Source organism: Macroventuria anomochaeta (genome assembly GCF_010093625.1).
Source record: "Macroventuria anomochaeta strain CBS 525.71 unplaced genomic scaffold BU25scaffold_12, whole genome shotgun sequence".
NCBI lineage: Eukaryota > Fungi > Ascomycota > Dothideomycetes > Pleosporales > Didymellaceae > Macroventuria > Macroventuria anomochaeta.
The window spans coordinates 361,966-376,138 of NW_022985373.1; the positions used below are offsets into that span (position 1 = coordinate 361,966).

Consider the following 14,173-nt stretch of genomic DNA (forward strand, 5'->3'; position numbering starts at 1 on the left):
GCTTGCTCTCGCTCGTCAAGTTGTCATCCGGCCGGCGGTAGTAGATTGTCGATGGCGATCGCGTGGCAGGTGCCACATGAACAGACGCTCGTCTGGTATGTATCACTGATGTCGTCCGGTCGGTTTTATGGCAAGCGTGCGGTGTGTACATGTTGGTCGTCGTTGCCAGATGATGACTGTATTCGGCTTAGCGCCATTGCGTGCTCGCCGTCAAGCACGCAATTGCGACCAGCTTCCACTGGTCGAAACAGGCACAACCTCACAAGAATCGCTGATGCGCCTAAGCCGATCGTTCCCCACATACACCGTGCGTCAAGCAACGCCCGGGGGCGCCACTACTGTGCTACTACTGTACTACTACCTATAAAGGACCGCCCGCCCTCACCTTCACTTCGTTTGGCACACGACCAAAACTGCATTCTTAATTTCGATAGCGAGCCGAATTTTCGAACCTACCAACTACACTACAACTACACTACAACTACAGTCACCACCAAACAATTTGCTGTCACCGGTCAAACAGGGGAAAACACTGAAGACCCTCTGGCATCGTCATTGCTCAGCTGATTGCGGATAACATACAACGTCTAATCATTGACGTCTGGAGGCCTTCGCATCACCATGGCACCCAGCGCGGTACGCCCAGAGTCTCCAACGGCGTACTCTCACCCACTCAAACAGTCAAGACAGGGCGCTACCTCACTTGAAGCGCAGACACCAGTCAATGGTCATGTCTCGCTGAATGCCTCCACCGACGGCAACGGCCATACAAATGGCCACAACGGTGTTCATAACAACAATGGTCATGCTACTCGTCCACAGAACGGCAGAGACGTTGTCACATCACAGTTCCTACTCGAGCAGTCGCAGAAGATTGCGTCTGGAAGTGGTCAAGGCTCGTCGAGGAAGCCAAACATCTTGTACATCATGGCTGATCAGATGACCGCACCGCTTCTGAAGATGTATAACCTAGACTCAGTTATCAAGACTCCCAATCTTGACAAACTCGCAGAGACTGGCGTTGTGTTTTCCAGCGCCTACTGCAACTCACCTCTTTGTGCGCCATCGAGGTTCACTATGTGCACAGGACAGCTTCCTTCTAAGATTGGCGGCTACGATAACGCGTCCATACTTGCACCTGAAGTTCCTACTTATGCCCATTATCTCAGGGCTGAAGGGTATGAGACCGCCCTTGCTGGTAAGATGCACTTCATCGGTCCCGATCAGCTTCACGGGTTCGAGCACAGGTAAGTCGCATTGTTCAAAGCTCTTGGCCAAGACTAATTCAAGTCTCAGGCTTACGACAGATATCTATCCTGCTGACTTAGGATGGTCAGTGAACTGGGACAAGCCTGAGGAGCGACAGGAGTGGTTCCACAACATGTCTTCCGTCTTGCAAGCGGGCCCTACCGTGCGAACCAACCAGCTCGACTATGATGAGGAAGTCATGTTCAAGGTAAGAAAGCTTGATGATAACTGTACCTCACCCAAGTCACTAACATGCCCACCCTAGTCTTCTCAATTCTTACACGAGTATGTTCGCGAGCCAGCTGAGACGCGTCGTCCCTTCGCTCTTACTGTCTCCTTGACACACCCTCATGATCCTTACGCCATGCTACGGAAGTATTGGGATCTGTATGAGGATGTCGACATCCCTCTACCTGAATTAGAGATTCCTCAAGACGAGCAGGATCCCCATTCTCAACGTATCATGAAGTGCATCGACCTTTGGAACAACCCTGTTCCCGATGAGGCGAAGTTACGCGCTCGCCGTGCATACTTTGCTGAATGCAGTTTCGTCGACGACCAGGTGGGAAAACTCGTGCAAATTCTCAAGGACTCTTACCTCGACGAAGACACCATCATTGTCTTCTCAGGTGATCATGGCGACATGCTCGGCGAGCGTGGCCTTTGGTACAAGATGTCTTGGTTCGAGAACAGCGCACGCGTGCCCATGCTTATCAACTACCCCTCCAAGTTTCAGCCGAAGCGTGTGACAGAGTCGGTGTCCACCATGGATCTTCTCCCGACATTCGTTGATCTTGCGGGAGGAGACGCATCAGCTATTCTACCCATTGATGGTGTCAGTCTCTACGACTACCTGGTCTCGGATAAACCTGGCAAGGACGAGGTCTTTGGTGAATACATGGGCGAGAGCACTGTTACCCCTACCTACATGATTCGTCGTCATCAGTGGAAGTACACCTGCTCCCTGGTTGATCCAGCGCAACTGTTTGACCTAGTCAACGACCCCAAGGAGCTCAACAACCTGGCTCTTTCTGACAAGTCCCAGCACCAAGAGGTGTTTAACAAATTTGAGGCCGAAGCTCGCGCCAAATGGGATTTCCAGCAGATCCACAGAGATGCGCTGAAGAGCCAACGCTACCGCCGGACCTGCTGGAAGGCCTTGCAACTTGGCCGTAGGGAGCACTGGGACTACGAGCCACCTGCGTCTGGTAGAGACAAGTTCATCCGCTCTCACATTCCACTAGACGATCTCGAACTTCGGGCTCGATTTCCTGTTGTCGATCAGTTCGGCCGCGAGCAGTCTGCTACTGCGACGCACCACGGCCTTGCCGGCGCCCGCGGCGAGTAAGGCGAGCACCTCCCGACTCTCTCCTTCTCTCTCATTTGCAACCTTCCGAGCGATCTATGCATGATGACTTTACGACTTCAACGGCGTTCAGGTTCTGAGATACACCAGCACGCGATGCATAGCGGGTTTTCAAAGCAAGAGTAAAAGTCTTCGACGAAGTATACGAGCACACATGTAATCTAACTAAAAGTGAATGCAAACATCATAAGCACTAGGACGATAAATCGGGATGACGATGTTATGTATGGAGTAATGTGCATCATGAGATTGGGCGGTCATGACAAACGCGCCTTCCTTTGTGTCGCAATCGCCACGTGACTCACGTGTTATCGGCTGGCGCCAATCAACCGCGGAAGCATTGTCACTCACCTGCGGCCATCCTGCTCCGTAACACCCACTCCAAACTCCTGTGTACCTCTGCATACCGAATCACCATTCCACTTACTTCAGCGACCTCATAACTCTCTGCTTGAAGCACCATGTCCACCGCAGCCCGCCGCCGTCTGATGCGCGACTTCAAGGTACGCCACCGCGAGGTGCAGCGAGCTGGAGTCTCAAGGAAGCTCATGGTGAAGATCCTAGACTGACAGCATAATTACAGCGTATGCAGACTGATCCTCCCGCTGGTGTTTCTGCCTCTCCTATAGCCGACAATGTTATGACCTGGTACGCTTCGCCACATTCACCCCGCACGCGACACCAAGCCCCCTCATTTCACGCCGTTCTTAGGCTATTATGTGTCGCAGACTGGACTTTGCACCTCAGGAAAGTAGTCATGCTAACGTTTGAGCAGGAACGCAGTTATTATAGGTCCGGCCGACACGCCGTTCGAAGATGGTACCTTTCGCCTTGTCATGCATTTCGAAGAAGCCTACCCGAATAAGCCTCCTGGCGTCAAGTTCATCAGTCAGATGTTCCACCCAAACGTATACGGCACAGGCGAGTTGTGCTTGGACATCCTGCAGAACCGGTGGTCGCCCACGTACGATGTTGCAGCGATCTTGACAAGTATCCAGAGGTATGGAATTACCATGGACGTTTGAAGAGGTAGCAGGAGCGGAACTGACGATCCCTAGTCTGTTGAACGACCCCAACACGTCGTCGCCGGCGAACGTAGAAGCGTCCAACCTGTACAAGGAGAACCGAAAAGAGTACACGAAGCGCGTACGGGAAACAGTTGAGAAGAGCTGGGAGGACTGATTATGCGCTGGTTGAGGGACAATATATTAGCATGATGTGGCATGGACTGGGAGTTATCAGGTACTCTGGGCCGAACCATATTAGTTGCCTTGGATTTGGAGTTAGCAGGCGTCTGCATATGATACTATTACAGCGAGGCGTTTTGGGCTACTGCAGATCTAGTTTGTGGCAGTCTTCAATATCGATCGATTTGGCACTTTTCCACTTACTACACCACATATTGCGCCATAATGAGTTCGAACCGGACAAGGAATTGTAGGCTTGAGTGATACAAAGGTAGTGTCTCGGAGCTCGACCCGTGGTGCAAATGGTTGCAGTCATCACAAGCAAGCATCACAAGCATTCTTGCCAAACTGGATGAGGCTGCGTCACGCCGTTGGGTCGGTACGGAGGGGAAGGCGCGCTAGCGCAGGTCGTCCATCAAACAAGCCGAGAGTCTGCACCTCGATCGGACCCTGGCCGCACAGCAACGACGCCAAACACGCACTCCTTCACTGCTCCTCCGCGCAAGCATTCACTGGTCTCCTCCTGGGGTGCACCAGGTAGCGCTACTCGCCGGCTCCAGGCACCTTGCGTTGGCGTTGCTTGGGGACGCTTTGATTTGTTTTCCCCTAAATCACGGTAGCGGGGCCCTTAATTACCTTCTCCCACCCACGCGCCAGACCCCCGCGAGACGTGACGGTACCACAACAGCACCTCCCGCTGGGCCTGCAGCGACCACTTTTTCCCTATACCCAGAGGTGCAGGTAAAGTGAGGCCGTGGGGCCGAGACACTGCAACGCCTCGCGAATATGTCGTAGGTCTCTCCCAAGAATGCGGTGAGCCACGAACATAAGGCTAATTTGATCATGTAGGGGCTCCAACACCATCAAAGGTACGCTGCGACACAGACGATGAGTACGAAAAGGATACCAGTTACTGACCGTGGGACAACGCAGTGGTGGCGCGGTTCCGTCCGCAGAATAAGATCGAGATTGCCAGCGGTGGTGAACCCATCGTTGACTTTAAGTCGGAGGACACATGTTCAATCAACGTACGTCCCAGACTTTGGCACGATAAACATATACGACTATGAAGCGCCAGCTGATTGACATGCGTACAGTCCAAAGAGGCCTCTGGGGCCTTCACTTTCGATCGAGTCTTCGACATGAGCTCGCGCCAAGTTGACGTATTCGACTACTCTATTCGACCGACTGTCGACGACATTCTCAATGGATACAACGGCACAGTCTTCGCCTACGGGCAGACAGGTGCCGGCAAATCATATACAATGATGGGAAGCGATATAGACGATGAGGCAGGCAAAGGTGTCATTCCACGTATCGTCGAACAGATCTTCGCAAGCATCCTGGCTTCTCCGAGCAACATCGAATACACCGTCCGGGTGAGCTACATGGAGATCTACATGGAGCGCATTCGAGATCTGCTCATGCCACAAAATGACAACCTGGCTGTTCACGAGGAGAAGAGCAGGGGTGTCTACGTTAAGGGCTTGCTGGAAGTATACGTCTCAAGTGTGGACGAGGTTTACGAGGTCCTACGAAGAGGTGGTCAATCGAGAGCGGTTTCGGCGACCAACATGAACGCCGAATCGTCACGTTCGCATTCCATCCTCGTCGTCACAGTCACCCAGAAGAACGTCGAAACAGGGTCGATGAAGAGCGGACAGCTGTTCTTGGTCGACTTGGCTGGTTCTGAGAAGGTCGGCAAGACAGGTGCTAGCGGTCAGACACTGGAGGAGGCGAAGAAGATCAACAAGAGTTTGAGTGCGTTGGGCATGGTCATCAACTCCCTGACGGACTCGAAAGCGTCGCACGTTCCTTATCGAGATTCGAAACTTACCCGTATCCTGCAAGAATCTCTTGGAGGTAATTCCAGAACGACCTTGATCATCAACTGTTCGCCAAGTAGTTACAACGATGTCGAAACCCTCAGTACCCTGCGATTCGGTATGCGAGCGAAGACGATCAAGAACAAGGCCAAGGTCAACGCTGAACTCAGTCCTGCGGAACTAAAGGCTATGCTCAAGAAGGCACAAAGTCAGATCACAACGTTCGAGACTTACATTGGGTCGTTAGAGGGTGAAGTTCAGCTCTGGCGTGGCGGAGAGTCAGTTCCAAAGGAGCGGTGGACACCTGCTATTGAAAGTAGCACATCCACCACAAGCAAAAGGCCGGCTTCAGCAGCCCGCGCGCAGACCCCATCGCGTTTCGATGCCACCAGAAATTCTGAAACGCCTTCGAGACCAGACTCGCGGATGGACCTGGACCGCGCAGGCACACCTAGTATACCTCTGGACAAGGACGAGAAGGATGAGTTCTTGAGGAGAGAGAATGAGCTTCAGGACCAAGTCGCAGAGAGGGAGTCACAACTCGCCAAGGCTGAAGACCAGCTGAAGACCGCCAAAGACGAGCTCCAGTACTACAAGGCCAAAGATAGCGAGTCGACTAAAGCCAACGAGAAGATGACGACCGAGCTCAACGAAATGAGGATGACAGTCGAGAAGATTCAGTTCGAGGGCAAAGAGGCTCAGATCACTATGGACGGACTGAAGGAAGCCAACTCAGAGCTTACCATGGAGCTTGACGAAGTCAAGCAGCAACTGCTGGACGCCAAGATGAACGCTAAGGAGTCTAGTGCTGCTATCGATGAAAAGAAGAAGAAGAAGGCCGAGGCGATGGCACAGATGATGGCTGGGTTTGACCTTGGTGACGAGGTGTTCAGCGATAACGAACGCAGCATTCGTAAGATCATCGAACAACTCGACCAGCTGCACGAGATGAGTTCTACTGGAGAGGCGATCGCTCCAGACTCTCTGCAAGAGCTGAGGGAGAGAATAGTCGAGACCCAGGGCATTGTTCGACAGGCAGAGCTCTCGCTGACAGCACGAAACGAAGAAGACAATGTGCACAACAAGCGACGCGAAGCCCTTGAAGCACGAAACGCCGCTCTGCAACGCTCATACGAAGAACTTCTCGAGAGCAACCTGTCTGAGGCAGACACCGAAGAGCTCAAGTCTCGTCTCGCAGATGCATACGCCGCTCGACAAGATGGCAACGTAGAGCTTGTGGACGACCTGAAGGCAGATCTGGCTCGGAGAGCGGAGGAGAACCAGAAGTTCAGGAACGAGATTGAGAGCCTGCAACAACGCATCAAGAGCGGCGCAATTGCGAATGGTGTCGCAAACGGCATCAACGGCAAGTCCGTGCAGCAGCAGATTGCTGAGTTCGACAACATGAAGAAGAGCCTGATGCGCGACCTGCAAAACAGGTGTGAGCGGGTAAGTATTATCAGCGCCACGATACTCTCCATCATGTTCGTGTGAAGGTATGCTGACCCCTCGCCCTACAGGTCGTTGAGCTCGAGATCTCCCTCGATGAGACACGCGAGCAATACAACAACGTACTTCGAACTTCTAACAACCGCGCACAGCAGAAGAAGATGATGTTTCTCGAGCGCAACCTTGAGCAGCTCACCGTTGTGCAGAGGCAACTTGTTGAGCAGAACAGTTCCCTGAAGAAGGAGGTTGCCATTGCTGAGCGCAAGTTGATCGCACGTAACGAGCGCATCCAGTCGTTGGAGAGCTTGTTGCAAGACAGCCAGGAGAAGCTCACAGCAGCAAATCATCGGTACGTCCCTCCTCTCAGACTACACGGGGCGTATACTGACGCAGTACAGCTTCGAGTCTCAACTCACAGCCGTCAAAGAGCGCCTCGAGGCCGCAAAGGCCGGCTCAACACGAGGTCTTGGTTCGCCCAACGCCGGTGCATCGTTCGCCTTCGGTGGTGGCGTTGGCTCGCGGATCGCGAAGCCCCTTCGCGGAGGAGGTGGAGACGGTCCTGCCCTCCCTATCATTGGCAGCCTTCAGAAGGATGGTGAGGCCGAACCAAAGAACAAGCGTACAAGTTGGTTCTTCAAGCAAGGATGAATACCTCGGATGAGACGAGCTTTTTAGAGCTTTTTGTATACCCGGCATTTGATGGCTTTTGGTTTGGCACCGCATCTTCACGACGGCGTTCGAGTGTGGTTCAGCATGGGTCAGTAGATGATCACGTTTCCTTCGGTAGCCTGACATAAGTGAACGAGACATGATCGTTCTGATGTCGAAGGGCTTGGCACATGTGCCCATTGCCTGCGCAATTATACCATAGATCTATTCTATTGTCTTAGATGCTACGTAAGACCAAGTCGTATCGCACTGCATCAGCGCCACCTTCCTCCCAGCTTCCGTCATCAGCCGACACCCCTCCCATCATCGAGACTCCCGTCCTTCCCATCCCACATCTGCTCCCACCAAATCCTACACAACAATCTCGCTTCCCTCTTGCATTCATCCCCCGCTCTCCACTCCAAAGTGCGCAATCCTACACTCCTAGCCCAATTCACGACAACCACTGTCTTCGCTCTCTCATCCGCAATCTTCCCTTCGACACACCCCACGGATGCGCCAATGACTTGTCGATCGACCTTGGAAAGTCCGTACCCTGGAGTTAGTCAGTACTCTGATGTCGTTCCCGTCTGATAGAAATAGAACGATGATTGGTGGTCATTCGTGGTACCAACTGGTCATCAACTCGCTACCATAGAATAGCTATTAAATGATGAGTACCATGTTTTGGTGACCATACTGACTTGAGAAGAGCTTCTGTTCGCTTTGATACGGATCGCATGGCCGGCTCGAGTCATCTGCCGGTGTGATCGGCCTGGACACACATGTAGGTGGAGATGGAGGTTGAAGTGTTTGGGTCGCACCGAGGTCCCGGCCATTACCCAAATCTCACAACACCCGAAGCATGGGATGTGCCTTAACAAATCGAGCTCGTAAACTTTCGGTCGTAAACGAACCAAAAACCAGCCTCTTAGTCACCACTCAAATCATATAAAGCCTACCTCGCTCGGCTCAACACCTCCTACACACACCACTTTACCATCAGTTCACAAAGCACCATCGTGTTGAAAATCTCATATACACCCGCAACCTCGCTGCTCACGCCTACTGAACACGGAGTATGTGACCGCCTCTCAGATCTTTTTACCTTACTTGATCCGGAGAATACGCTCGACTACCACGCTCATGGTATGGCACTATTGCCCATCACCATGGACAAGATCAAAGCCCTGTTCTGGTTCGATGTCTTCCCAGCATATGCGCTACCACCATGGAAACCGGACTACTGGATCTGGGACGAAGCCAAGGAACTTATCAATGGAAGAAGACAGAGTCAGTATGGGAAGTTGACGAGGTTCTGCACGTGACTGTTCGTCTTGGTGCTAACATTCAGGGTGTTCTTTGGCTGGGTATCTTGATTGAGGTGGACGGAGTTGAAGTGTGGGATTGTGGAGCAACGATAGAAAAGAACGGTTGTGGTACATTGGGGGAGGACTGTGGGTTTGAGGACGTTGGCTTGGAGGGCGGGAGAGAATTTGAGGAAGGAAGTGAAGATTGGCTGTGGGTATACGTGGAGAGTGCAGGACTTTACGAAGGGGATGAGGAAGAATGAAGGAAGGGGTCTTGATGAGGCAGATTATGATCTGGGAAAGATGCACGAAGTTCTCCACGGTCTGTCAGAAGCCCTTGAGATGGTTCTCTACTTTCTCTCAAAGAAACTTCTGCTAAAGATGGGAGAACCACGTGAGTATGCCACCTAACGGTCGTGATGGGAGACACGTCAGGTTGCCGTAGAATGGAAAGTCGAACATCAAGAGTCGGCGGCGCAAACATCGTGTTGGCACTGAGACTCAGACGCTCGAGTAGCAGAAAACGCCGGGAGGCAGTCAACAAGCAGATGCAGGCTACCAACAACCTTATAAATCCTGGCAAGACTACGACGTCATTTTCATTAGTAGAGTGGCGTACCAATCTAACCTGAAGGCCTCCAGAGGCTTGTTGTTGCGCGTTGTCGTCTGGACGTTATCGCCGGCCTTTTCTGCAACGCGAGGGTCAGGGTCCTTTTCAGGGTCCTTTCCAGGGTCCAACTGCAATCGTCCTTCAACTTTCTCAACACCCTCCGTACCCCGCACGATATCTCGCAGATACGAAAGTGACCGTGTCTCGGAGGTTCAATCACAGACCAGCCCCCGTAGAATGTGAGATCTGACGCCCCCACGTTGCTCGGCTGATTGGTGTTCGGCAATGCGACGCTAGCCGCCGTTGATGGCGCACGTCTCAACGACTTTCACATGCTCACGATTCTTCACATGGAAGGGTCAGCGGAGCCTCAGCAAAGCGGCGCGAGATATTTTCGTCAATTATGCAGCGGCTGAGTCTATCGCCCGCCCGAAGAATCCCACTTCAACATGTGTTTCTTCCACCTCTTGTCTCGACGTCTGCTTGCGGTTCACAGTTGTCTTGCGAAAGATATCAACAACACAACTCTACAATCGTTCCTTGATAGATAAGCAGGGCAGCATGCAGCAACACAACCAAACCAGTGCCCTCGAGACAGACTCGGACGCAGCCACACTCGTCGATACAACAGAGCTGAAGAATGTTCGAACCAGCATAATTTATCAAGTTCTTCCAGCCATGGTGTCGAGTCACCTTCCTACGATACCCTCTATACGGCGATCAATAGGCGAGATTCGCGACCGACGACTCCATAGCAAGACGAGTTCGATAACAGAGATTCCCCTGCCCGGCACCCCACCGCCTGGCTACACATCAAGGCCCAGCAGTGGTAGCGCAACACCGAACAGGCATTCACTCCTAGCTAGCGAGCCGGAGCTTGATTTTCCGGATGATGTCTTCGAGAGACCGGGCAGCTCGATGAGCTCGAACCCTCCGCCGTTCTCTATGTACGAAAGAAAGACAGGCATCAGTTGGAAGTATGCTGGTCAAGGTACAGAAAGTCGCCCATGGTAGACAGTACATACGCTGACAATTTGTAGGTGTCAATCTGTTGACCTTAGCACACCGAGAGTCTAGCATACCAAATTATGGAACCGATGAAACATCTCCCGTCCTCACCAGACAACTGTACCTGCACGGCATGACCTACCTTCTTCGGGGCCTACCGTCAGATCTCACACCAGAAGAACTACTAAGTCTACAGACAGCTACACCACAAAGCTTAGTCAACTCGCAGGCAGATCTAGGCAGCCATGCACTTGTCCCACGTTCAGCGCAAAACCAGGTCCAGCGTGAGATGCCATCCCCAAACCCATCAATACTGCATCGTATCACCGCGACACTCGTTCTACAAACCTTCGTACTCATCCAGTTCCTACTACCGTACATCAGAATATTCATCTCACACGCATATCAGTTCGAGCGTGAGCATCAGATCACAAGACGGGTTGTCAACGGCAGTATCACCACTGTGGATGATATCGGAAGGAGGAGCCTTCGACTGTCGCAGACAATCTGCCAGATGAACGACGGAAAGGTTGGTCAAGCCATTAACGAGATGACCATTTGGTGGGTTCGAGGCGTAACGGGCGGGATGCAGCAGGGCTTTGAAGAGGGTCTGAATCGGGAGCGGAGGGTTCGTGAGACGGGTAAGGTGGAGAGGATCGAGTGATGTGACATTGCCGAGGCATTTGCACGGCGTTGCGGTACGCTTGGAGCTTATCAGATACCTATGATGACTACGGGAGCATTGAATAGATTTTGTAGATGTGTTGAGAGTCGATTCGAGAACAGAGGAGGAGTACCAAAGTCGAAGCCATTCGGTGATGCGTAGATTGTTATCTTAGCGGCGTTCTAGCGCGATTGCGACCCCTAACGCGACTCGGGCCCGTGCGTCGAAAAAGTCGAGGGCGAAACTTTTGTCTAGCACCATCGCAGTTCTTCCATCGCCATTTTGCCTTTGACATCGAGGCGCCTTTCATTTAGACGCCTTTCTTCACTCTAGTATATTAGTACTTTGTTCTGCGATACCCTTCGAAACACAACGACAACGCGGCGAACCTCCGCAATCACATCATCCATCATGTTCGGCGCATTCAGAAGATGTCCGGCGACATTGTCGAAGAGCATCTCTAGGGTTGCTGTTTCCTCAAACATCCTCCGCACTCCTCTCACACGCACATCGACTACGCTCAGGATACCTTCTTCCCGCATCGCCAATGCCTCCATTGCCGGATTCCACAGCAGCGCAAAGTGGCAACAGGTCGCGCAGGAGGTCGAGGCAGAGCAGACGATTGCTGAGGAAGGGCCCGCTACTACATTTGCAGAGCTCGCTACCCGTGGCCTCGTGCACCCCAACATCATCAACACCATCACCAAGCAGATGAAGATCGAGACCATGACGGATGTGCAGCAGAGGACCATCAACGAAGCCCTCAGCGGCGTTGACGTGTAAGGCATGACCACAAGCCAAGAAAGAGCGTACCGGCTAACAGACGACAGCATTGCACAGGCAAAGACCGGTACTGGTAAAACGCTGGGTTTCCTTGTTCCTGTCATCCAGCGCATCATCACACGCGACCCCAAGCTCGGCGAGAAGGTCCGCGGTTACAAGCGCGCGAGGTCCGACGACATCAGGGCCATCATCATCTCCCCCACCCGTGAGCTCGCTGAGCAGATCGCCGTTGAGGCGAAGAAGATCACTCAGAACACCGGTCTCATCGTGCAGGCAGCCGTTGGAGGAACTATGAAGCGCCAGATGCTCCAGAAGACTCAGCGTGAGGGCTGCCATGTACTCATCGGTACTCCCGGACGTCTCTTTGATATCCTCTCGGACCCATACTCGGGCATCAAGGCGCCCAACCTGAACGCCCTGGTCATGGACGAGGCCGATCGCCTACTGGATGACGGTTTCACCAAGGAGATCGACGAGATCAAGAAGCACCTTCCCAACCCAGAGGAGGTCGAGCGCCAAAACCTCATGTTCTCCGCCACCGTCCCCCGCGACGTCGTCGATCTTGTCCGCCGCACACTCCGCCCCGGTTTCCACTTCGCCAAGTGCGTCAACGAGGAGGAGGAGCCCACGCACGCCCGTGTTCCCCAGAAGCAGGTCATGGTCGCTGGATTCGAGAACATCATGCCTTGTCTCTACGAACTTGTCCTCAAGAAGCAGCAGGAGGCCACGACTGGCGAAGGCCGCCCCTTCAAGGCCATCGTCTACTTCAACTCCACCGCCGAAGTCACCCTCGCAGCATCCGTCTTCTACAAGCTCAACGGCGGTTTCAAGCGAAACTCCCCTCTCTCCGGCCTCCGCAGCTTCGAGATCCACTCCAAGCTCTCCCAGGCTCAGCGTACCCGCGCCTCTGACGATTTCCGCGTCTGCAAGTCCGGCATCCTCTTCTCCTCTGACGTCACAGCTCGTGGCATGGACTTCCCGAACGTGACCCACGTGATCCAGATCGGTCTTCCCCGCGACCGCGAATCATACATTCACCGTCTCGGTCGCACTGGTCGTGCTGGCAAGGAGGGTGAGGGCTGGATCGTCCTCACACCCTTCGAGAAGGGCGAGATCCGCCGCCGTCTGCGCGGTCTGCCTCTTAACGACGCTACATCAGAGCTTGAGACTGCCGAAATCGACATGAGCCAGCCCGCCGAGGTTCCCGAGAACATTGGCAAGATCCTCCAGGACGTCACTGAGGCGCACAAGAAGGTCTACCCTGACCAGCTTGACGCTGCTTTCCGTGGTCTGTTCGGTAGCTTCCAGTGGTATGGCGATAAGCATGGTCTGCTCGAGGGTGCGAACAGGCTTGCTGAGTTCGGTTGGGGTCTGCCCACACCTCCCCAGCCTCCTTCCAGCTTGTTCCAGGGCGGTGGCGGTAGGGGACGTGGTCGCTCCGGCGGATTTGGTGGTTCCCGCGGTGGTGACCGTGGCGGCTTCCGCCAGGACCGCGGCGGCGCTGATGCTTTCAGTGGTCGATCTGGTGGCTTCGGCGGCGACAGGCGAGGCGGTGACCGCGGCGGCTTCGGCGGACGCGACGGCGGACGCGACGGCGGTCGTGGAGGCTTTGGCGGCGACCGAAGAGGAGGAGACCGCGGTTTTGGCGGTCGTGGCGGCCGTGATGGAGGTCGCGGTGGTCGCGACGGCGGCTTTGGCGGCGAGAGGAGAGCTCCTCGCCAAGAATCAGACTTCTAAGCTCGTTTCTATGCCTCTTGTTGTTTGACTGTAAGCTGACGGCCGATGTTTGTATACTACTTCGTTTCCTCAGAGGCGTCTCAGCGCTTTGTCACGAGCGTTCCCTCGCTTTCCTTGAAGCGTCATCACGCTTCACTGAGCGTCACGCACTTCATTGTACCATATGTATACCCATGGGCTGTCTTATAGAAGGGAAGGGGATCTGTGGTTAGCATTGGGCGGCGTTATGGCATTGGAAGCGACAAAAGCTTCTTCGATCTCGACATCACATCTCCATTCATCTTTGGAGTTCAGAGTAAAATAGGCAGGACGTAATGTACGATGATATGTGTACCAA

The 14,173-nt window shown here is 53.5% G+C and overlaps 5 protein-coding genes across 5 annotated transcripts; all 5 read left to right on the forward strand.

The window, feature by feature from the left end:
- Window positions 1–248: 248 nt before the first annotated feature.
- BU25DRAFT_390559 (choline-sulfatase) lies at window positions 249–2,836 on the forward strand. Its single transcript, XM_033704571.1, has 3 exons — window positions 249–1,247; window positions 1,297–1,456; window positions 1,514–2,836. The coding sequence occupies exons 1-3, from the start codon at window positions 622–624 to the stop codon at window positions 2,594–2,596; spliced, it is 1,869 nt and encodes a 622-aa protein (XP_033562922.1). The 5' UTR covers window positions 249–621; the 3' UTR covers window positions 2,597–2,836.
- Window positions 2,837–2,969: 133 nt separating this feature from the next.
- Window positions 2,970–3,935, forward strand: BU25DRAFT_409758 (ubiquitin-conjugating enzyme E2 2). The gene is made up of 4 exons (XM_033706128.1): window positions 2,970–3,117; window positions 3,198–3,262; window positions 3,390–3,614; window positions 3,673–3,935. Exons 1-4 carry the CDS (start codon window positions 3,076–3,078, stop codon window positions 3,794–3,796), a joined length of 456 nt encoding a protein of 151 aa, XP_033562923.1. The 5' UTR covers window positions 2,970–3,075; the 3' UTR covers window positions 3,797–3,935.
- Window positions 3,936–4,263: 328 nt separating this feature from the next.
- On the forward strand, window positions 4,264–7,933 carry BU25DRAFT_409761 (kinesin-domain-containing protein). The gene is made up of 6 exons (XM_033706129.1): window positions 4,264–4,592; window positions 4,651–4,670; window positions 4,735–4,829; window positions 4,899–7,076; window positions 7,148–7,425; window positions 7,475–7,933. Exons 1-6 carry the CDS (start codon window positions 4,588–4,590, stop codon window positions 7,722–7,724), a joined length of 2,826 nt encoding a protein of 941 aa, XP_033562924.1. The 5' UTR covers window positions 4,264–4,587; the 3' UTR covers window positions 7,725–7,933.
- Window positions 7,934–10,205: 2,272 nt separating this feature from the next.
- Window positions 10,206–11,316, forward strand: BU25DRAFT_338746 (uncharacterized protein; the record flags this gene model as incomplete). Its single annotated transcript, XM_033702741.1, has 2 exons — window positions 10,206–10,644; window positions 10,685–11,316. 2 exons carry the CDS (start codon window positions 10,206–10,208, stop codon window positions 11,314–11,316), a joined length of 1,071 nt encoding a protein of 356 aa, XP_033562925.1.
- A 278-nt stretch (window positions 11,317–11,594) lies between these two features.
- Window positions 11,595–14,154, forward strand: BU25DRAFT_390571 (DEAD-domain-containing protein). The gene is made up of 2 exons (XM_033704572.1): window positions 11,595–12,095; window positions 12,147–14,154. Exons 1-2 carry the CDS (start codon window positions 11,728–11,730, stop codon window positions 13,834–13,836), a joined length of 2,058 nt encoding a protein of 685 aa, XP_033562926.1. The 5' UTR covers window positions 11,595–11,727; the 3' UTR covers window positions 13,837–14,154.
- Window positions 14,155–14,173: the final 19 nt, after the last annotated feature.

Coding starts and splice junctions, on each gene's coding strand:
- BU25DRAFT_390559 (XM_033704571.1), top strand. CDS start 622: ATGGCACCCAGCGCGGTACGCCCAGAGTCTCCAACGGCGTACTCTCAC. Junction 1,248..1,296: donor CTTCACGGGTTCGAGCACAG/GTAAGTCGCATT, acceptor TTCAAGTCTCAG/GCTTACGACAGATATCTATC. Junction 1,457..1,513: donor ATGAGGAAGTCATGTTCAAG/GTAAGAAAGCTT, acceptor TGCCCACCCTAG/TCTTCTCAATTCTTACACGA.
- BU25DRAFT_409758 (XM_033706128.1), top strand. CDS start 3,076: ATGTCCACCGCAGCCCGCCGCCGTCTGATGCGCGACTTCAAG. Junction 3,118..3,197: donor GTCTGATGCGCGACTTCAAG/GTACGCCACCGC, acceptor GCATAATTACAG/CGTATGCAGACTGATCCTCC. Junction 3,615..3,672: donor ATCTTGACAAGTATCCAGAG/GTATGGAATTAC, acceptor GACGATCCCTAG/TCTGTTGAACGACCCCAACA.
- BU25DRAFT_409761 (XM_033706129.1), top strand. Junction 4,671..4,734: donor GGGCTCCAACACCATCAAAG/GTACGCTGCGAC, acceptor GGGACAACGCAG/TGGTGGCGCGGTTCCGTCCG. Junction 7,077..7,147: donor TGCAAAACAGGTGTGAGCGG/GTAAGTATTATC, acceptor CTCGCCCTACAG/GTCGTTGAGCTCGAGATCTC.
- BU25DRAFT_390571 (XM_033704572.1), top strand. CDS start 11,728: ATGTTCGGCGCATTCAGAAGATGTCCGGCGACATTGTCGAAGAGCATC. Junction 12,096..12,146: donor GCCCTCAGCGGCGTTGACGT/GTAAGGCATGAC, acceptor AACAGACGACAG/CATTGCACAGGCAAAGACCG.